This window comes from Sycon ciliatum, chromosome 6, assembly GCF_964019385.1.
Source record: "Sycon ciliatum chromosome 6, ocSycCili1.1, whole genome shotgun sequence".
Classification (NCBI taxonomy): domain Eukaryota; kingdom Metazoa; phylum Porifera; class Calcarea; order Leucosolenida; family Sycettidae; genus Sycon; species Sycon ciliatum.
The window spans coordinates 27,690,063-27,708,854 of NC_088648.1; the positions used below are offsets into that span (position 1 = coordinate 27,690,063).

At 44.1% G+C, this 18,792-nt stretch overlaps 1 protein-coding gene across 1 annotated transcript in view; it reads right to left on the minus strand.

Moving 5' to 3' along the window:
* Window positions 1-2,194: 2,194 nt before the first annotated feature.
* The window catches only part of LOC135820174 (P-selectin-like), a 29,090-nt gene continuing 12,492 nt past the window's right edge, over window positions 2,195-18,792 (minus strand). The window contains exons 8-13 of the mRNA XM_065333487.1: window positions 16,280-16,456; window positions 15,492-15,671; window positions 13,724-13,897; window positions 12,992-13,165; window positions 12,360-12,554; window positions 2,195-3,098 (exon numbers count right to left, since the gene is read on the minus strand). Coding sequence (XP_065189559.1) covers window positions 2,830-3,098; window positions 12,360-12,554; window positions 12,992-13,165; window positions 13,724-13,897; window positions 15,492-15,671; window positions 16,280-16,456 — 1,169 coding nt within the window. The 3' untranslated portion in view covers window positions 2,195-2,829. The remainder of the gene's footprint in view (window positions 3,099-12,359; window positions 12,555-12,991; window positions 13,166-13,723; window positions 13,898-15,491; window positions 15,672-16,279; window positions 16,457-18,792) is intronic.

Consider the following 18,792-nt stretch of genomic DNA (forward strand, 5'->3'; position numbering starts at 1 on the left):
AACGAACAGATAAGTACCTGGGCTCGCGTATGCAGTTCATTTCTTGAAAATTAATAATTGTGGGCCCTAAAGGCTTAAATATTAGGAATTGAGCCTGAACATAATCGCGACAGTAATATAAGGGAAATTGTGAGCACAAGTTATGCGATCGAGTCCACCAACTAAACCAGATTTTGACCAGTCAGACGTGCACAATCTACCCAAAAACGCATAGCTTGTGGCCACAAATTCCCATGTTACAAAACCTTCCTTTGCTAACCATCTGAGTAATATAAGGATTGAACTTTGTACAGGCACCGAACACCTAGCAGTTATGTTTTGTTGGTTTTGCTGGATTTCTACTGAATTCCGATATCGCGATGAAAAGGCAACTATCTAGTCCATGCGATCATTTGGAAATTAGAGCATGGAACCAATCCGTACCCTGGTAGTTGGAAGCCATTTCCATAATGCACACCAGATCCTTGAACTCTGTCCTGTCATCATTACGCTTTTGACCTCTTCTGTGCAAGGTGATGAAGAACACACAAACTTGGAAGCTTTCGTACCAGAACGCACCATGCTGTTGAACAATCACCGTGCTTGTTTACCTTGGGCTGGCACTATAGATCTCATGATATTGCTACATTATACATGAGCCTAGTTCCATTTTACGTGTGGAGTGGACCAGGCATCAAACAGTAAACCAGCGATGATTATTGAGAATACGTTGGACTCTCTAAGGCAAACTCGTCTTGCGCCCCACATGTTATCATTCTTGTCCAAGCCTTATTTGGTCCTCATGATTGTAAGGAGCGAATATTTCTCACCGGCACCAAGTCTAAACACAATCGCAATCAACACCAAACTCTGGAAACATCCTCTTTTGTGCATCACAACAAAGCAGCCTTCCGCACATGTTTAATACTATTTGGTTAGAATATCAACACTATGAGCCAGTGAGGGTAAGGAAAATGTTTTAGGCAGAACACTTCAGCTCGTGGGATAACATTGCACGACACCGACCGACGGCACTGACGTTCTACAACTAACAGCCTAACAGCTCTAGAAAATATTGGATGCGCACTCCAACAGCCTTCCAACTGGTAACTGGTGGTGTTAGTGGACATTGTAGTGTAACTTGTACTTATTTGGTCCTTTTCTTTTTCTGAGAACTCATCCATGGCTCTCCATCCGAGTCCCGGACATTTCAGTTTCACTTGCCTTCACCAGGGCTTCTGTTGATCCATTGCCTACAATGCAGGTGACGCAAAAGGTTGCAAAAACCTATTTACCTGTATCGAAACACACAACAAATTGTATCGTCTTGAAACACTGATCACTTCGTATTCAGAAAAAAATGTCGAGCATAGCCCATGGTTAGGTTGAAACTGTACAACCTAAGGCATGCAGCAACTTTGTACATGCTAGTCAAGGACCTTCAACTTCTGCACGAGAATCGGCGGCACGACTCCCTTATAGCCGTAAGAGTAGCCCTAATGATGTAGCGAATAAAGGGCCAAACACCATTGCTTGTAAACAATGAACTCATCCAAGCACCCAACGTGAAAAGAACTACCGGTAGGCATTTAGTCTAAAACCAAACTGTATCGATAGCAGTGCACCATTTCTGGGTTTCGCGAAGAGCATGTTTTGCAATACTATTGACGCAAAGGTCCGGGCCTGGAACTGCTAAGGGTGCCCAATCCAGCCTGGCGTCCTACAAATAAACAGTCTTGGTCCTAGCTTGCTTCACGTATATGGTAACGACTTAAGGGTGTTTTTCAGCTGCAACACGTGTGAACACAATCATAACGTCGAGTAATCAAGTTCATGGCAATTGTGACACCTGTTTTGGACTAGCGCCCCTTATTTGCCTTGGTGTAGCTCACGATAAACTCCCGAATATAATGCAAAGCACAGCTACTGAGGTGATGTAATCAGCGCTACTCTGCCAGATTTTGCGGAGAAGCTGACCTACTGGTGGGATCTCATACATATACGTTGACAAGCTAATCAACCGCTTTGTTTCCTCCTCCGCTCCCATCCTGTATTTATATTTATGGATTCTCCACAGGCCTTAGCCCAAATTGAGGGAGTCTCCGTATCCGAAACCCTAGCCCATGTAATATGGCAGCAAAAAGCTTTGAGTAATATTAAAGAATGGTTTAGAAACGGATAGAGGGCCATGCCAATCGTATCAAGAAACGTCGATACAAAAGCAAAATATCACAAAAAAGCAAGAACCGGGTACGTGGTGAAAGGGGATTCATATCTTTAAATTCAATAGAAATTGTTAGAAGACAAATTAATTACATGTATGTTGAAACTATTGCCAAATTGTTCCGAGCGTATTCAAGAATACGATCTCTCCTTCAATCCAAGCCAAATCACCAGGCCCGCACGGCGTGGAAGAAGACGACTACGATGGGCGTAAGCCCCCTAACTCATATCCCTGCTCATCGTACTATTCAGAATTGAACACAGTAACTTGTGGGCTACGAGAGACCAACAAATGCGGCACATACACAATATACAGACTGCAGATTGAGTTGAAATTGAGCACTAAATGGATGTGTTTCTTTGCCCAAAATTATTCAAAAACTCTGGTTTTATCTTTATTTCTGAAAAGTACATAATGTCCGGGATCGTGTGAAAGAGCATTTATTGATCATTAAACGATCTTGTGAGAAATGTGAGATATGTTCAATCCTTTCTTTCACTACTTTCCCTCCGGGTTTAGTTTTACATGTGGAAGTTACAATAACCGCTGCCAAAAATATAAATGAAAACAAAAAGAGATGTACGTCGTTTGAATAAGTGTGAGTGAGAGAAGCAAATGATGGTGGATTAAATTTGGCCCAAAGACGCATACTGTGGCTCTAGGTTTGGTTCGATCGTGGTCACGTCCATCTGGTACACATCACTCCTGGTCAACGTGTTAGTAAATAGAGCAGATTGCTGGACGGTGTTGTCAGTAACGGTGATCCGCCGACTCCTGCGTCGGGAACGCGCAATGTAACTTACAATCAAAGCACTGGGTGTTAGCAAACCAATACAGAAGCCAATGACACCTGCAATGATATTTGAGGATGATGAAGATGCACCTGCTTGTTGACCTGTATCACAAACAAAAAGCGTCAAATCAGAGCTTGATATTACATACAAAATCCATAGTTGATGAATCAACTTTTGATTTAAGTTACAGCAAATCGGAGACTAGCTAGTAGCAATCGCGTGACTCTTCTGACGAATTTCTCCATTTGCTTGCCGACAATAGAATCAGTTCTGTTTTTTAATCATGGCCTTTGGTCATTACACTATGCTTGCCTGCGAACACAGTGTGCCAGGTTCAAGTCCTGCTTGGGAGCGGAAGGATTTTGTCCAGCCGTGCTTAGAACCACAGTCAATTAGGACCTCGTGACCTGGCACGAGGCAAGTTTGGATGCAACGAATAGGAAGTTTGGCCTTTGACCACTTTTGGTGGTGGGTCTGAGCTACTCACCTTACATCGCTTCAACCATTGAAGACATGTTACCCATGTTCCTTCTGGCGATTTCTGGAAAATATCTATTTTGATCGGTACAGCGGTACTACTCCAGAAAATCGTCTAAGGTGAGACAATGGTAGCTTAAAGGGGAACTCCGGTCCAAAATCACCCCCATTTTTGTATTTTGGAATCCATTAGAGTATGTCGCAAGTGGTAGAATGGCGAAAACCGGAAGCTTCTACGACAAGGATAACATACCTGGATTACCAATTTTCCATATTTGGGATAAGGGGGCCCCCGCCCACCCTGTGTGGCGTAAAACGTTCTCAGTCCGGTCCACTCAGATGAAATTTTCAAATAATTGAAGCAAAAATGAAAAGTCCTTCGCCATTACATTTTTTGGTTGTTGAAGTACGACTCGCATTTGTTGTTCTGTGCCATGCCCGATTTATTGTCACGACTCGCTGCTGCGTCTCTTTCCCTCAAACCAGTTAATAATAATAATAATAATAATAATAATTACGAAGTCTGAAGAAAATGTTGAACGGCCTCTGCTGGGATGACGACTACACCATAGCTCAGTGGTTAGAGCATCGTTGGCTACAAGCGAGGGTCCCTGGTTCGAGTCCTGGTGGTGACAGTCAATTTCTTCTTCAGACTTTTCCCGTTTGTCTCTTTCCCTCAAACCAGTCAATAATAATAATAATAATAACTTAATTGGCATGACCCAAAGGCTGACCGCCTATCGTGGGGACCGTCGCATTGAAAGATGATGGTACAAGAGAGTACAGATTGGGAAAGGGGGGGGGGGGCGGGGGGACTACGATGAACAGGGTACCGGCATGCCAGCGAGTGGACCTGAATACTGACAAGAATGTTTGCGCAGCTCTCTCTTGAATACATGGACAGAAGATTCCGAAGTCAATGTGGGTGGGAGACAATTCCATAAAAGGGAGGTTTTGAATTAAAAAAAGTGATTTGGATGTTGTCTAGGCGTTGGGGAGGATAATTTTGTTGGGGCGTCTCTCACTACAGGAAATATTAAAACTGAACTGAGCCAAGGTGTTCCGGTATTTGAAAATAAACTTGTGCAATCTAACTAGGCTAATGAATTGTCTACGGTACTGCAGGGATTCTAGTTTGGCGAATGCGTTCAGATCATGCTTTGGCGTGTCGAAGGCAAATCGAAACTTACGCCGTCGCAAGTACGACATGATGAATTTTGCTTAGAGTTTGTCTAGCTCACACAAATCAGAAGCAGGTAGCCGGTACGCCCACACCACAACACCATACTCTATAACGGGTCGAACGTAGCTCTTGTAAAGGAGCATCATGGCTTTGGGAGTAAGGCGCTGGGCCATGTAACATAGCAACGTAATTCTCTGTTTGAATTTTCCACTCATATCTATATAATGCTGGTGGAAGTTAAGATTAGCGGTGAAGCGAATTCCCAGATGTTTCAGCACATCGGTACCGTTGAGAGGAGCCCCATCTATTTGATGCAGCTGTGGACGGCGATACCAATTTGTAGGATGCGACAATGACACGAAGAAAGAGGCCCCTGCCGGCTTGTCGTAGCATGGCTTTCCGCTGACTGACGCGAACATGACGACAGCTTAGTATGTTGGAAGGATTTTCTTTGACGAAAAATAATCGTGTCTGCACTGAGTATTTCACTGAGATGTGCTATGAAAGAGATTTCCAACAAGAGTTTGCACAAAGCATTGGAGACTATAAGCAGAAGCAGCAACAACGCTTGAAGCCAGGGTCTGTGCCATCCCTGAGACTTTGCGGTACATGTCATACTAGTAGTAGTAGCTCCTCTAACTCTGCTGCCAGCAAAAGCAGACCACCTTCGACTTACTTCCAGAAACGTGAGCACGATGAGGTAAGTGAACGGCATGATTTTGTGCCGTCCAGAACGTAGTTCTAAACGACTACAGTCCTACTCAAAGTCCTCTACTAAAAATCCTAGTCAGTGAAGTCGAGGATTGATGTAATGTACATGGAACGTTATCATGTGTTTTATTTCGGTTCTCTTTATCTGTAAGTTTCCATTGCGTTACTTTCCGGTTGCAGCTACATTGCCACAAATACAAGGTATAGTGATTTTGCATCATTTACCATTCCCTGGCCTTGTATTATTATAAGAAATATACGGTGCTTTTCAAATTTTGCAACCTGATGGCATGTATTTGTTGTATCTTTGTGCCACAAGAGGATGAGGAGAGAGCATGGCTGACAAGGGGTTCAGACCAGCACAAAATCCTGGAGAGCATCGTCATGGACAAGACGTTGCTCAACGATATATCCCAAAGCAGTCGTCACCCTTCATCCATAATTCTTCCTAAAGCTGGCACCTTCTTTCGTAAATCAACCCTTTTTTCTTTGAGTGTTGCCTGGAATAAACTTCTTGAAGATATTCGTTCACTCTCTACAACAGCGAAATTTAGTATTGCTGTTCGGCGGTATCATTCGCAATCTATGTTTTCTTTGAAAGGTATTCCTGACTTTTGTGTCTAGGCTAACCACATCTATGATAGTTTCAATAGTTTGTGTATATGTCAGTTATAGTAGTCCGCAATGCTGCTTTTCTAATTCTCATTATGATTAGCATGCAATGTACTACCCGAAGTACTGAATTTACTTCTTCTGTACTCTATATTCTAATGTATCTTCTACCTCTTCTCCCTTACGAACATACTTTCTCATTTTCCATACTTATATAGGAGACTCCCTTCGATAGGCATCTATTTGCCTCTGGAGGATCCGTGAAATAAAAATCAATCAATCAATCAAATATGAAGCAGCTCACCAAGTTTTGCCATACAGGCAGTCTGGAATATTTCCATGCTGGCATGCTGAAGTGGGCACCAAAACGTGTCCACTTTTCGTACAATGGCATGAGAGCACGGGTACAGTTGGCATGTGTGTCCCACAATGCCAATATAGGGAGAGCGCAGGCCAAAACCAAGGAGGGTGTGCTCAGGTACAGGCTGGAATGCACCACGAGCCCAAAGCACAGGGTGGCCAAGAATTTCTTGACTTCTTGAAGGACCTGTCGAACGATGTGCATACAGCCACTCTCGACATTCGCGACGGCACACGACACCTGGACAACCACATGCTCCCGAAAACAATAGTCTTGTGCCATTGTATCTGTCAACTATACCATGCAGTTCCATTGGTGCAAAGCATGCGCCTACCCGCAAACACAAATATTGCGCGAGGCAAGAATACTAATTATTATCGTGTCTGTCAACTGTTTTCTACATTCTGCATGCACATGTACCAACAATTATGTGAAAGTCAACCAGGCCAAAAAGCATCATCATGCATCATCATCATGTCCAACTGCTTCCTCAAAGCCCCGGTGGGCATCTGCATTGGCTTCTGGGTACGGCTGCTTTATCCTTGATACAACACAAGATGGTATCACACGCCGCTGCTTGCGTCCGAAGTACCCATGGGTGAACCATGTGTATTGTCTATACGCCACATGTCTCCAAATCCTGCACAAAACAGTTGGAGAGATGTAGATACACATAACACGAGTGTCTTCATGATTGTGTAAAAGTAAATAGTTTCAGTGTAAATAGTTTAAGATTCGAATAATTATTTCTATGGGCTACTAAAGACACTTTAGCCTTTTTTCAAATTTATATCACTTCTACACACAGTTGAAACACTTAGAGTACTACTTGGTCCACCCAGTTAAAATTGGCGCTTATCTTCACACTTGTCTCAGGAAAGAAATACGAATATTTGAAGCAAGCCACGATCACAAAGCACTGTATACATGATTATTTACATGTCAGTAAGCAACTCAGTCGAAAATTCAAGCAAGTTACACATCCTCCTCGCCACTATCGTCGCTGGAGGAAGAGCTCAAAACGTACGATCCGGACAGCTGCTGCACGGGTCGTTTCATAGCTTGTTCCGCTTCTCCTCGTCTCGAATCACGCTCAAAGGCAGTGCGTGCCTGTCACCTTCCCATCAGAAGCTGAGTGAGACTGCCCTCATGTTGACTGTAAGTGTTATCCCCGTTCGTCGCAATAATGCGACTTTGTTTGAGACAAAAAGGCAACGCCATATCAGTGTCCTTTTTTCAAATCGCCTTTTGCGCTTGTCGTACTTGCTGATCAGCACCCGTACCCACGCGAACCGCTGGTGCTTGTACAATGTACATGCAGCGCAGTGATAGCTTCCGCTTGATGTAGCACCTGTCCACCACTTGAAGGGACAGCATCTGCGCAAGACTCGCTGTTTGCACAAAGTGGATTGGAATATGTTTACATGTGACCTGGAGAAGACGCTAACTACCTGTGACTCTGTCTGTGTGGATGTGCTTGCGTCGTCACTCACTGCGGGAATCCAGACCACTCTAGACAAAAATGCTCCACTTCGGGAACGGCGTCGCAAATCTCGACGTCCTTGCCCCTGGATTACAGATGAGTTAGTGGCAAGTGTTCGTGAACGGAACCGGGCGCACCGTCTCTGGCTCCGAGACAAAACCGATAAGAACCTTCAAGAAGCACACCGATCAGCTCGCTCCAAAGCACGGAAGTTGGACAGGAGTCTGCGCAACTTGTACTTCACTAAGAGATGTGATACATCAGATCAACGGCAACTTTGGGCTGTCATGAACGATGTCACAGGCCGACAGAAGACACGGAAAGAACCTGAAGCGCCGCTTGAGTCACTCAGTAAATTGTTTGGAGACATTGTGCATGACCCTATGCGGCAACCTGAACTGCATATACCACATGGTCCAGCCTCTGCATCTAGCTTCTCAACATTTCAGCCGGTAAGCGTGTCTGATGTTGCACAATGCTTGCAAACTGTGAGTCCTCACAAAGCATCTGGGAGTGACAACATTCCTGGAATTGTACTGCAGCAGTGTTCAGATGTCCTGGCACCTCTATTTACCACCCTAGTCAATGCATCCTTGACATCAGGTACTGTGCCAGTGTGTTTTAAAACATCACACATTAGTCCACTGTTCAAGAGTGGCGATGCAACATCCCCTAATAACTATAGACCAGTGTCATTGCTCCCTATTCTGTCCCGGATTTTGGAGTTCTTTGTAAAGAAGCAACTCACAGCATACCTCACGCAACATAGCATATTACCTAGCAGTCAGTTTGCCTACAGGAAAATGCACTCTACCGAAGATGCATTAGTTCTAGCCGCCAACCGTTGGCTGTTGGCCAAACAAGAGCGAAAATACACAGGTATTGTGATGGTTGACATGTCAAAAGCGTTTGACCGTGTCCAACATCAACGTCTGATTGATAAACTATTCACCCTGGGAGTCAATGGCAGAGTGTTGTTATGGTTGGCTAGCTATCTGTCTGGTCGTACTCAGCGTGTCAAGGTGTGTGAGGCTCTGTCTGATGCAGTCCCAAGCTCAAGAGGTGTGCCCCAAGGCAGTGTTCTTGGGCCGCTTCGCTTTGTCCTTTACACGAGTGACATTTCCGACGTCATACCTTGCATTGTTGTTCATCAGGAGTTCGCGGACGACATCATCCTAGATTATTCTGATTCAGATCTGGACACTGTTTGCAAGACGTTGACTACGGCTGTGACACGTCTGTCTGACTGGCTCTCCGAAATTGGGCTTCTGCTGAATACCGGCTGAAACCCAAGTCATGGTAATTCAACCTCGGGGGCTCACTGGCGACATACCAGTCGTGAAATGTAAGAATCAAGCCTTAACTGTTACCTCCACTGCCAAATACCTTGGCGTAACCATTGATGACCAGCTATCCTGGCAGCCACATGTCTCCAGTGTTGTGCAGAAGGCGTCAGTCGCCATCAGCCAGCTATGGCGCCATGGGCGATCTCTGCCCATAAGAGCCCGCAGACTTTGGTACATTGGCATTGTGCAAGCACGACTAACGTACGCATCCAATGCATTCTTCCCGTCGCTGACACAGCAGCTGCAGAGTCGTTTAATCAAATCCAGCAAATCCGGAATTCGTGCAATTTTCCGACTCTCCAGCCGTGCAGCCACAGCCCCCCTCCTCGTGCGCTTATCTATTCGATCCCTAACTCACATTTTTAACTACAAGGTTTTGTTTTTTGTTTTCCGTTGCCTACATGGTCTTGCAGGTCCTCTTTTCTGCACCTACTTTCAGTTGATGGCTAACACAGGCCAAGCATCCCGGGATGATCGCCGAATTACTCGAGGACAGGAGCAGCGGCTACTGCAAGTGCCTTTCCTTCCTGGACCTTCCGGTCGTCAGTCATTGACATTTGTGGGAAGCACTCTTTGGAATGCCCGTCCCAGCGATATTCGCCTCCACAGTGCGGCGGTTGCCTTTAAACTGGCTCTGAACAGAATTAATTGCAATTTGTAACCACCTTGCTCGGCATCCCTAAACATTACTGCATGTTTTCTCGGTGTTTTCTTCACTGCATGCTTACACATACACACACCCATTTGAATTATATACAAACTTTGTGCTTTGGAATTATCATGTTATGATTCTTTTTAATATTTCCTTCTCTCATAATATTATATTCGTTCTTAGCAGGAACCGGAGGTTTTTCCTCTGGTAAGAAGGCAGAATTGCCTGTGCTCTAAACGAATTCAAATAAAAGAAACAAAAAAAAACCTGTGCGTACTGCACCTACAACGCCGTGCACCAGGCTTTTCTGCTAGTTTCCTGAAAGTCCTTTGCACGAGTGTTTCTCTCAGGACTTGGTGTTTCCTTTGATTAGCTCCTTTGCCCTGTCCTCTGTGAGCTTCAAAGTGTGTCCGCCGGATTGGTCTCACTTACTGGAGACATCGACATGAGCTTCAGTTTCTTCGTCAGCGATTTGCTGGTGATAGCCCTTCACTAGGCGCTGTACTGTGCAAGCACTGAAATTCAAGCTCGCGAAGCGCTTTTTCAGCTTTTCTACACCTACCCAGGGTAAACAATCCTTGCCATCAGACAGCTGGAAGTAGACAGAAACTGTATTTTCCATCGCTCTGAAAAGCGAACATCCTGACCTATTTTACGGACTCAAGCGGAGGTTGCAGTGTTTTCTTGCGCTGACGGAAGTGTTCGTCGGCGGCAGCTCCGTCAAAAAGACTCAAACGAACCGATCGCAACTTCTGTGATGGTTTGTGCTGCCATGTCGTCGGATGGAATGGTCAATGGTCATGTTCGGATGGTGAATCGGTGGTTCCATGCCGTGTGCCACAGGCAGAACACCAACAAACCAAGTGAGAAGATAAGCGCCAATTTTAACTGGGCGGACCAAGTGGTAATAGTATAAATGAAAGAGATCGTTGTACCAGTATATTTAGATTGGCATGGGTGCAATAGAACTTGATGATTGTGTGATGGAAGTTGGTGAATTTGAATACTGTACACAAAATCATTACACAGCACTTCCCATCTACATGTGTACACTGTACCAGTACATGAAACGTGGAAAGAAAGAAAATAATGAAACCGATTCAGTGAATCCTCACCTGTTTGACCACGGTCCACACCTTGCCCAAAATTCTTCGAAGGAAAGCAATGCCACCTCGAGCACTCATTTTCGCAGGCAAACAACAGCAAACTCTGAGTGCTGCATGACGCACTGCAGCCCTTCCTGCTCGCCGCGTTTACTGAAAGCTGCAGGAACCTCCCAACAACAAGTACTACCGACCTCGCTCCACATCAGGCTGCATTGTCCGCAACGACATCAAGCAATGCTTCCCACGCGAGCACGTGCAACCAAAGCTTTCTCTTCACGTTCATCTGTAGTCTCAGAAATACTACTTGTAGACAGTTTCGCAAACGCTGATGCGCGCTTCGGCTCGAACCTAAAAGGCCTCAGTGTTGCTAAACCTGAAGAGGCGTCCACCTCCACACCTCCCGTGGTCTCCTCTTCCTCCAACATGATGGTGGAATGAATACTAGTACAAGGATTATTGATTGAAGAAAAACAGTGAATACCTTTTTCAAAATTCCAGTAGATCTACCATTTGAATAAAAAAAATTGGAGCTCAGTGAGAACGTTTTACGTCACAGGGTGGGCGGGGCCCCCCTCATGGCAAATATATTGCAATTGGTAATTTAGGTATGTTATCCTTGTCGTAGAAGCTTCCGGTTTTCGCCATTCTACCATATACGACATACTCTAATGGATTCCGCAATAAAAATGGGGGTGATTTTGGACCGGAGTTCCCCTTTAATGGAGTTTTGTTCGTAGTTTGTTCATGTACGCTGTGGCGTGACTCTTTTTAGACTTGTAAACAATGTGATAATTTGGCTAGATTTTTGCAGGGGCATGCCAGTTTCAAGGTTTAATTCAGAATACTTTTTTTCAAGGGCTTTACACAGTTCATCAACACTCCAAACGAAACCTGCCTGAAATTATTGAGCGAAATCGGAGAGATCGACTTGCACAGATACCTTGGTATTCTGAGACATGCTCTAGAACTGCTCACCTACCGATGTCGGCTAATGATGCGCGACTAGCACAAAATAGTTAGGTTGAACAGGACATGGTATCAGTTCAATTTTCAACTGGTTCCCGGCATATGCATTCTGTAAATACATGAATATCGTACATCTCCGTGTAACAGCCACTCGTCAATGCAATCAGGGACAACCTCAAAATGATATGCATAAACTCTGGATGCACGTTGGTACGCCATATATATGTGGTTTGCTGGATATTCGAACAGGTAGAGATTGCTGCATGTAGTCATTCGTACGTTGCACCGAACAAAGTGAGCTGGCCTGCCTTTTTTATCGCCGTTCAATTCCCTCCCAACGTACAATCCCCTTCCAACGTACAACCAATATGCTTTTGAGTAAAACGTTTCATGCATTTTCCATGTCGCCTTTTCGACTCATCCAGAACAAGCATTACAGATGGACTACAAGTCATCATGGCTCACCGGTACTATGTTTGGTGAAGCAGCATGGAACGGACTGAGACCACTGTCCGTTTTTCAAGCAAGCTGTGTGCGTTGAATCAGTTGTTATGTATCCGTCTGAACAAGAATATTCGCGGGAGGACCCAACATCTAGGCTTCCATTATCTATGAATCCATTGGCCGGTGCCAGCAAATACGGGCAGGTTGTTGTTTTCTCTGTAAGGCAAGGGCAGTATGGCAAAGACAAAGAAGTCTGGAAACATTCAAGAAGCGAACACTCTGGAGTAGGACAAAACATTGTTCAATGGGTGCAGCACCAGTAACACGGTCCACAAGCATCCGCTCCATCCGCATATTTAGTTTTCGCAGTTAACATTCAGTATGTACTACACCAGTCGGGAGTCAGATGAGTACGTGTTGGTTGGTTGGCACCATGTTATAAGGTGGAGGACGCACTGGGTTGAAAACTGTGCGTCTTCCACATTTGTAACATGCTGTCAACTAACGGCCATGTTTTATCCAAACAAGGCCTACCTAATAGATCAGTACACGTGTACTGGGAATTCCCTTCTCGCACCAATACCAGACCTAGAATCCAGACGCAAGATGAATCTATTATAATTATTTCACCAACATCAACACGGCCATCTTACCAATACAATGAGGTGTACCATCGGACCAAGTGCCAGTTACCATACACACTGTTGCTGGATTACCTACAAGATTGAACCCGGTGTCACATGTGAATCTTCGCACGGTAAACACCTCGGTATCACCAGTGGAGACTGCTCCATTTGCAGGCGCATTGACGTTGGGGCACATCACTCCTGCGACGAGCAAGAACGAAGAACGTTAACGTTGTGACATTATCGCATACGGCGATTGACTGTACTCTCAGGCGAACAATAGTGGCCATGCTATGGATACATATTCCTTGACCAACCAGATGCAGTTTAGCAAGCGCGGTAGAGATTAGGCTTGCTACAAAAGTTAGGAACCCCACCGAAACTGCAGAATACGTCATTTCATAGCCTCTAGAGAGCCACAGAACCGAATGCCAAAGTGAAAGGAGCATGTTTTCTCCGCCCGCAGTATTCGGGAGTACTGTAATGGTTTGTATTAAATCATTTTTACATTTCACAACTGTATGTAGTATTATGTACATATACTTTCCAGAATTTATCATGAGACACGGCTATCCAATGGAAGAACAACCTTGTCAGCTTTTATCGCTAGAGTATCACGTAGCCGATCGGGTACAAGGCGGGTACTATAGCGTAGCTGATAAATTGTGAGAAAACATGTGAAAAGTGTGAACCTGTCGCAATAATTATTATGTCCAGCACGATCAATCCGAGTCACATACGCATTGACTGCCTACTTACGATCACAGTTGGGTGTTGGAGAGGACCAGACTCCTCCATGATTACAAGTGGCAGAGGAAAAGCCGATCAGTGTGTAACCATGGGAACACATGAATGAAGCCGTTGCGCCAACAGTGTAGCCAGTCAGAAACACCATGCCATTGGTGGGGCCTGCCACCGTGCTGCAATCTCTTGCTGCAAAAAGCAATGACCGAATAATGCACACAAAATTTAGTAATTTTGTTAGTAAAATTTAGTACAAGTATGTATAAGAGGCACCAGTCTTTGCGCCACCTGTGTCTACTTCTGGCACATTTCAAAGACCTGAACTCCCATTAAGTAATAGTTAACACGATGCATGCACTTTAGCTGGCATCTCTAGCACGGAGGCCTCCATTTTCCTGCGCACTTTGGCCGCACGAATTCAATACCGTAACCGTGACGTTTAGCGCATAACTATAACGGTTCGAGCGAACCAAAGAGATCAGTAGTCGCTACTTGGAAACGTGTTTTATTAACTGTATAAAATGATGATGCAAAAAAAGAAAATGCACTCAAGCATTGCAACCAGGAGGCAAAAAATGAACTCAGTCCCTAGCTAAGGCTCAATGAGGTTGCGTGCTTGTCCAAATTGCAAAAGGATCCAAGCAAAACTCCAACAAACCTCCCATCAACACAAGGGCAGCCAGAAACCAAAAAGGAGAGTAATAGTAATCCCTACTGCTCTCTAGGGAAATACCTGCCAAAAGGTACCAATCAAAGTGAGTATATTACCTAATGACTTAGGGCGCGTTCAAATTGTCTTCATCAACTGTTCTAACAAATTTTATAAGGAGATTAGTGGAAGTGTCCCATTAGAACAGTTTCTATCATTTTAGAGTTTTTCAGTGGAATTGCCATTGCGATGATGACGTCCGATCAGATCGACCATCTCCACATACTACTTGACGTAGCTATTCCAAACTCTTCGAAACTAATCCACCTTCCCATCGGATGAGTTTCGAAGAGTTTCGAGGAGTTTCGAGGAGCTTCGTTTTTCTGAAGAGGCCAATAAGGCCACCTCTTCAGAAAAACGAAGCTCCTCGAAAAGTCAAAGAGTGACAATTCGAACGCGCCCTAAATAAATCAGGTATTGGGAGAGTATAAACACAGCAAAACAACCCCTTACCAGAGCACATGATCTGACTCCATTTTCCGGTAGATGTACAGCTGATGTGGCCACTGCCACTATGTCCAGTGTTGCAATGTACGAACACGCTGTCACCGTATACGTAGGGTCACGTCAGGTTAGCCCTGACAACGGCATTAGTGATATTGGGTGGCTTAGGGCATGGCTGAACTGTGAAGCGACAACAACATTCATGGCAGAGTTATACTATGAAGGATGAACGTTTAAGTCAGAACGAATCAACGTCAAGAAAAGAAGGCGTGAAAATCACCTGCACCAGAAGTCGACCTTGTTATAAAAGGTCAGCCATACTTATACTCTCACAGTATGATCACGTCAGCTACATACTATAATTGCTTGGTTGTAGTGCTTGGAATAGTGGAGGAAAATAACGAGACAGTAGTATTCATTAGGTTGAGGAAATTGCAAACTTGCAATGTCTGAGGACTAAATGTGCAAAGGATGTGCCACAGCGCCGTTTGAATTGTTCTATTTGTACTGTGCAGTTTATGCAAATGCTGTCCAAATGTAAAGTTCAGAAATCTGAATCTGTGAAATTTCTACTGGATACGTCTAGAAGTAGTCATCATGATTCGGTCAATCAATCAATACTAGACTTACGAACGCAAGTGGCACTAGTCGTTGACCAGGTTTTGTCTGCTTGACACACAATTACTCGGTCAGATCCATGAAGTATATATCCCTCATCACAGCCCAACACACGTGTAGAGCCCAGACAGTTCTGTTGTCCAGCCAGGAAACCATTGGTTGGAGTAGACGGAAGGTTGTCGCATTTGATCTCTGGTAAGGTACAGTAAACGCAAAATGAATGTGACGGCGTTACAGTCTTGGTCATACGATGAAGTTGGAAGAGCACATGAGTGCATATGAATGGACATAATAATGCGAACTGGAAAATCACAATCATGTTTATTGTATCTTCTTATGTATTTGAAGAATGAAAAGGATCCCTGTGGACTTTGATTAAGCGTGATTAATTGAAGATGTGCTGCTTTGTCCCAGCGAATTACATCACTTAAAGTAAATGAAACAACAAACAGCAATAACTGTGAGGAAAAAATTGGAGGCCTACCCAATTTCGAAGAAAAGGTGTCAGCACCGACGCAATCCACACAGTCAAGTAAGCCTATTTAGTAACCGAACGTTATCGTTCCCTTTTCATCATGGGTTAATGCAGGGAATGATGGAAAATGTCAAATAAAGCAACTGTCGTCGCGTATACTGGAATTGTAATATTATTGTTTCAATTGCGACTCTTTGATTCATCGTATCTTTTCAGTAATGATATGCTCAGCAAGGGGATTTTAGTGGCTTAAAAAGAGATTTCAATTTCTCGGGTGTCTAAACAAATATGCACTTGCCGGTGAAGGCATAGTGGAGCAACATACCTTTGCATGTGGGAGACGAGACTGACCAGTTGCCATCGGATTGACATACAGTAGACTTTGCACCGTAAATTTCATAGCCAGGACTGCACGAGTACTCTCGCGTGCTGAAGAACACAGCATTACCACTGGAGACATTGCCATTTATCGGAGGAGCGAGCGGGGACAAGCACCTTATTCCTGAAAAGAATTTGGAGAGTGAATGATACTTTTGAGGGTAACGAATACTATAATGAGCACATTGAATACTGAAGGCTCAAGACTCAGGTGAGTGCCTAGTGCACTTTCTCAATGCGTATCCCCTATGTAAATTAGGTGCTAATTACTAGCGATACTTTTATGCTCATTTTCGTTTCAACAGAATTGTATCGGTGTGGCTCAGGACTCCAGAAGAGAACATTTGATAAGAAAGGCCTCGAACACGAAGTACCTTTATTCACTCCCCGGGGTACACAATTTTCACTGAAATTATAACGTCTTCTATAAGGACATAGCTAGGAAATTGAGATGGACGAAGAATATGAGCGTGGTAGGGGATGGGTAAGAGACAACAATTAGAGGAACCACAACAACGGTTGGTTTGTTTACCTTTGGCCATAGTATGTGTTAAAAGTTCCTAAAACAGTATAAACTCTTACGTGCACATGTCGGTGCAATTGTCCAATTCCGTGAAGGGAGACAAGTTATTGTGTTCCCTTGCAGTGCGTAGCCTTTATCACAGTCCACAAAGGCAACACTGCCTGGTACAAGCGGTGACTGGCTTGGCCAAATATTGCCATTTGCAATGCTAGGAAGAGCATTGCAGGTAATAGCTGCAGTGCACATTGGAAAAAATAACGGCGATAGGTTGTGAATGTAGTTCACATTTTTCATTCCACCGTGGGACCTGATCAATTCAAACAGAGTCAACATGGAATACGTAACTCTGACATGCTAGGAAGCATATTCCAGATCTTGAAATATATTAATGTGAAGAAACGTATACGACAAGTTAGGTAGTACGCATTCCTAACAACAAAACTAAATGGCCGTTAATGACAAGTGATGGATGCAAGGAGCTTATACATACCCTTGCAGGTTGTTGTAGCATCGGACCATTGTCTATTTGCCTGGCACATGGTAGTGCTATCGCCAATCAGCTGAAATCCAGGATTGCAGGAATACGTGCGAACTGTCAGAAAATCATTTCCTCCAGGTGACAGACTCCCATTTGTAGGAGCAGTTGGGGTTGATGAACATGCTATTTCTGTTTGGGAAAATGTATGCAAGGAACCATCATGATCGAAGGAAGTAAATAAAGACCTTGTGAACCATTGTGCCTGCAAAGTATTTCTCAATATTTTTCATACCCTACGACTTTCTATTGCTGCCAGCGTGCCTATAACACTTCAATGACATCCACCGTCGCAGTTAGCGCACTGTGGTGCTGGCTCCAACTGTCACGGGGCTGTGCGATGAATGTACACTTAAAAATTAAATATATTTTTCCCATTGTTCAACTCAATCTCTGGTTGGGATTGAGAGGTATCGCAGTTCACATTTTTGACGCTAAGTGAAATGAACGATGAATGGAGCTGTAGTAAGGAAAAATTAACATTATCGGATACTGAGACAGTGAAGATTGTCAAAAAGAAGAAACACATGGGACTCTTCGGTTCTACGTAACCATGAAACTTCTAAAATGGGAGTCTGTTGGTTTGCTCACTGGAGATGTGTTCGAGCTAGGTCTCGGGTCACTAAATTTCTCAGTAGCCGGTCAGTTTTGTGCCCTAATATCGCCCTTTCTAACTCTTAATCATCTTGTTACAGTCATGGATAGTTACTGCATAACTCGTTCTAATGTGTTTCTACCCTTTTTTTACAAATAACATTCTATATGATTTTTGTTACATTAGAAAATGAGGACATTCCCCGCGACGGTAATGATCCTAGACGTCGTTTCTCCCATTCCTTTTAGATTTCGATGTCGTAGCGTAATAATTTGCTCTCCTTCTGCGTGCTCTGTATTATCATTCCCCATTTTATTATTCATGTATCACAAACAGCTAAGCTATGGCGATGTACTCTACAAACTATTCACGTTCGGGAATACACATCATCATTTTGACATCGAACTCCATATCCTCATTATAACTCGCACACCGTGTTCCGAATGCAGCAACGAGTCGATTACGACTCCCTACATCCCGGCAATATAATGGAAAATATGAAGCTGGGCAACGACGAGGGTTTCCCCTCAGATCTTGGTTAGTAAAGCACTCGGAGGGATATGTATTGTCGAGGGGAGAGTTTATTTATGTTTATTTATTTATTTTATGGATTCCCCAAAGGCCGAGGCCTAAGTCGAGGGGGTCTCCGTTCATTGCTTACTGAGAGTATATCTGCCAAATTATAACATCATAGATTGAGAAGAGGAAGGGTTATCACAAAATAATACGTACTGTAGAAATCAGACATAAAATTCGTGTCATGTTACAGAAACTCTGGAAGGAATGAAACCAGCGGGTTCAAAGCGG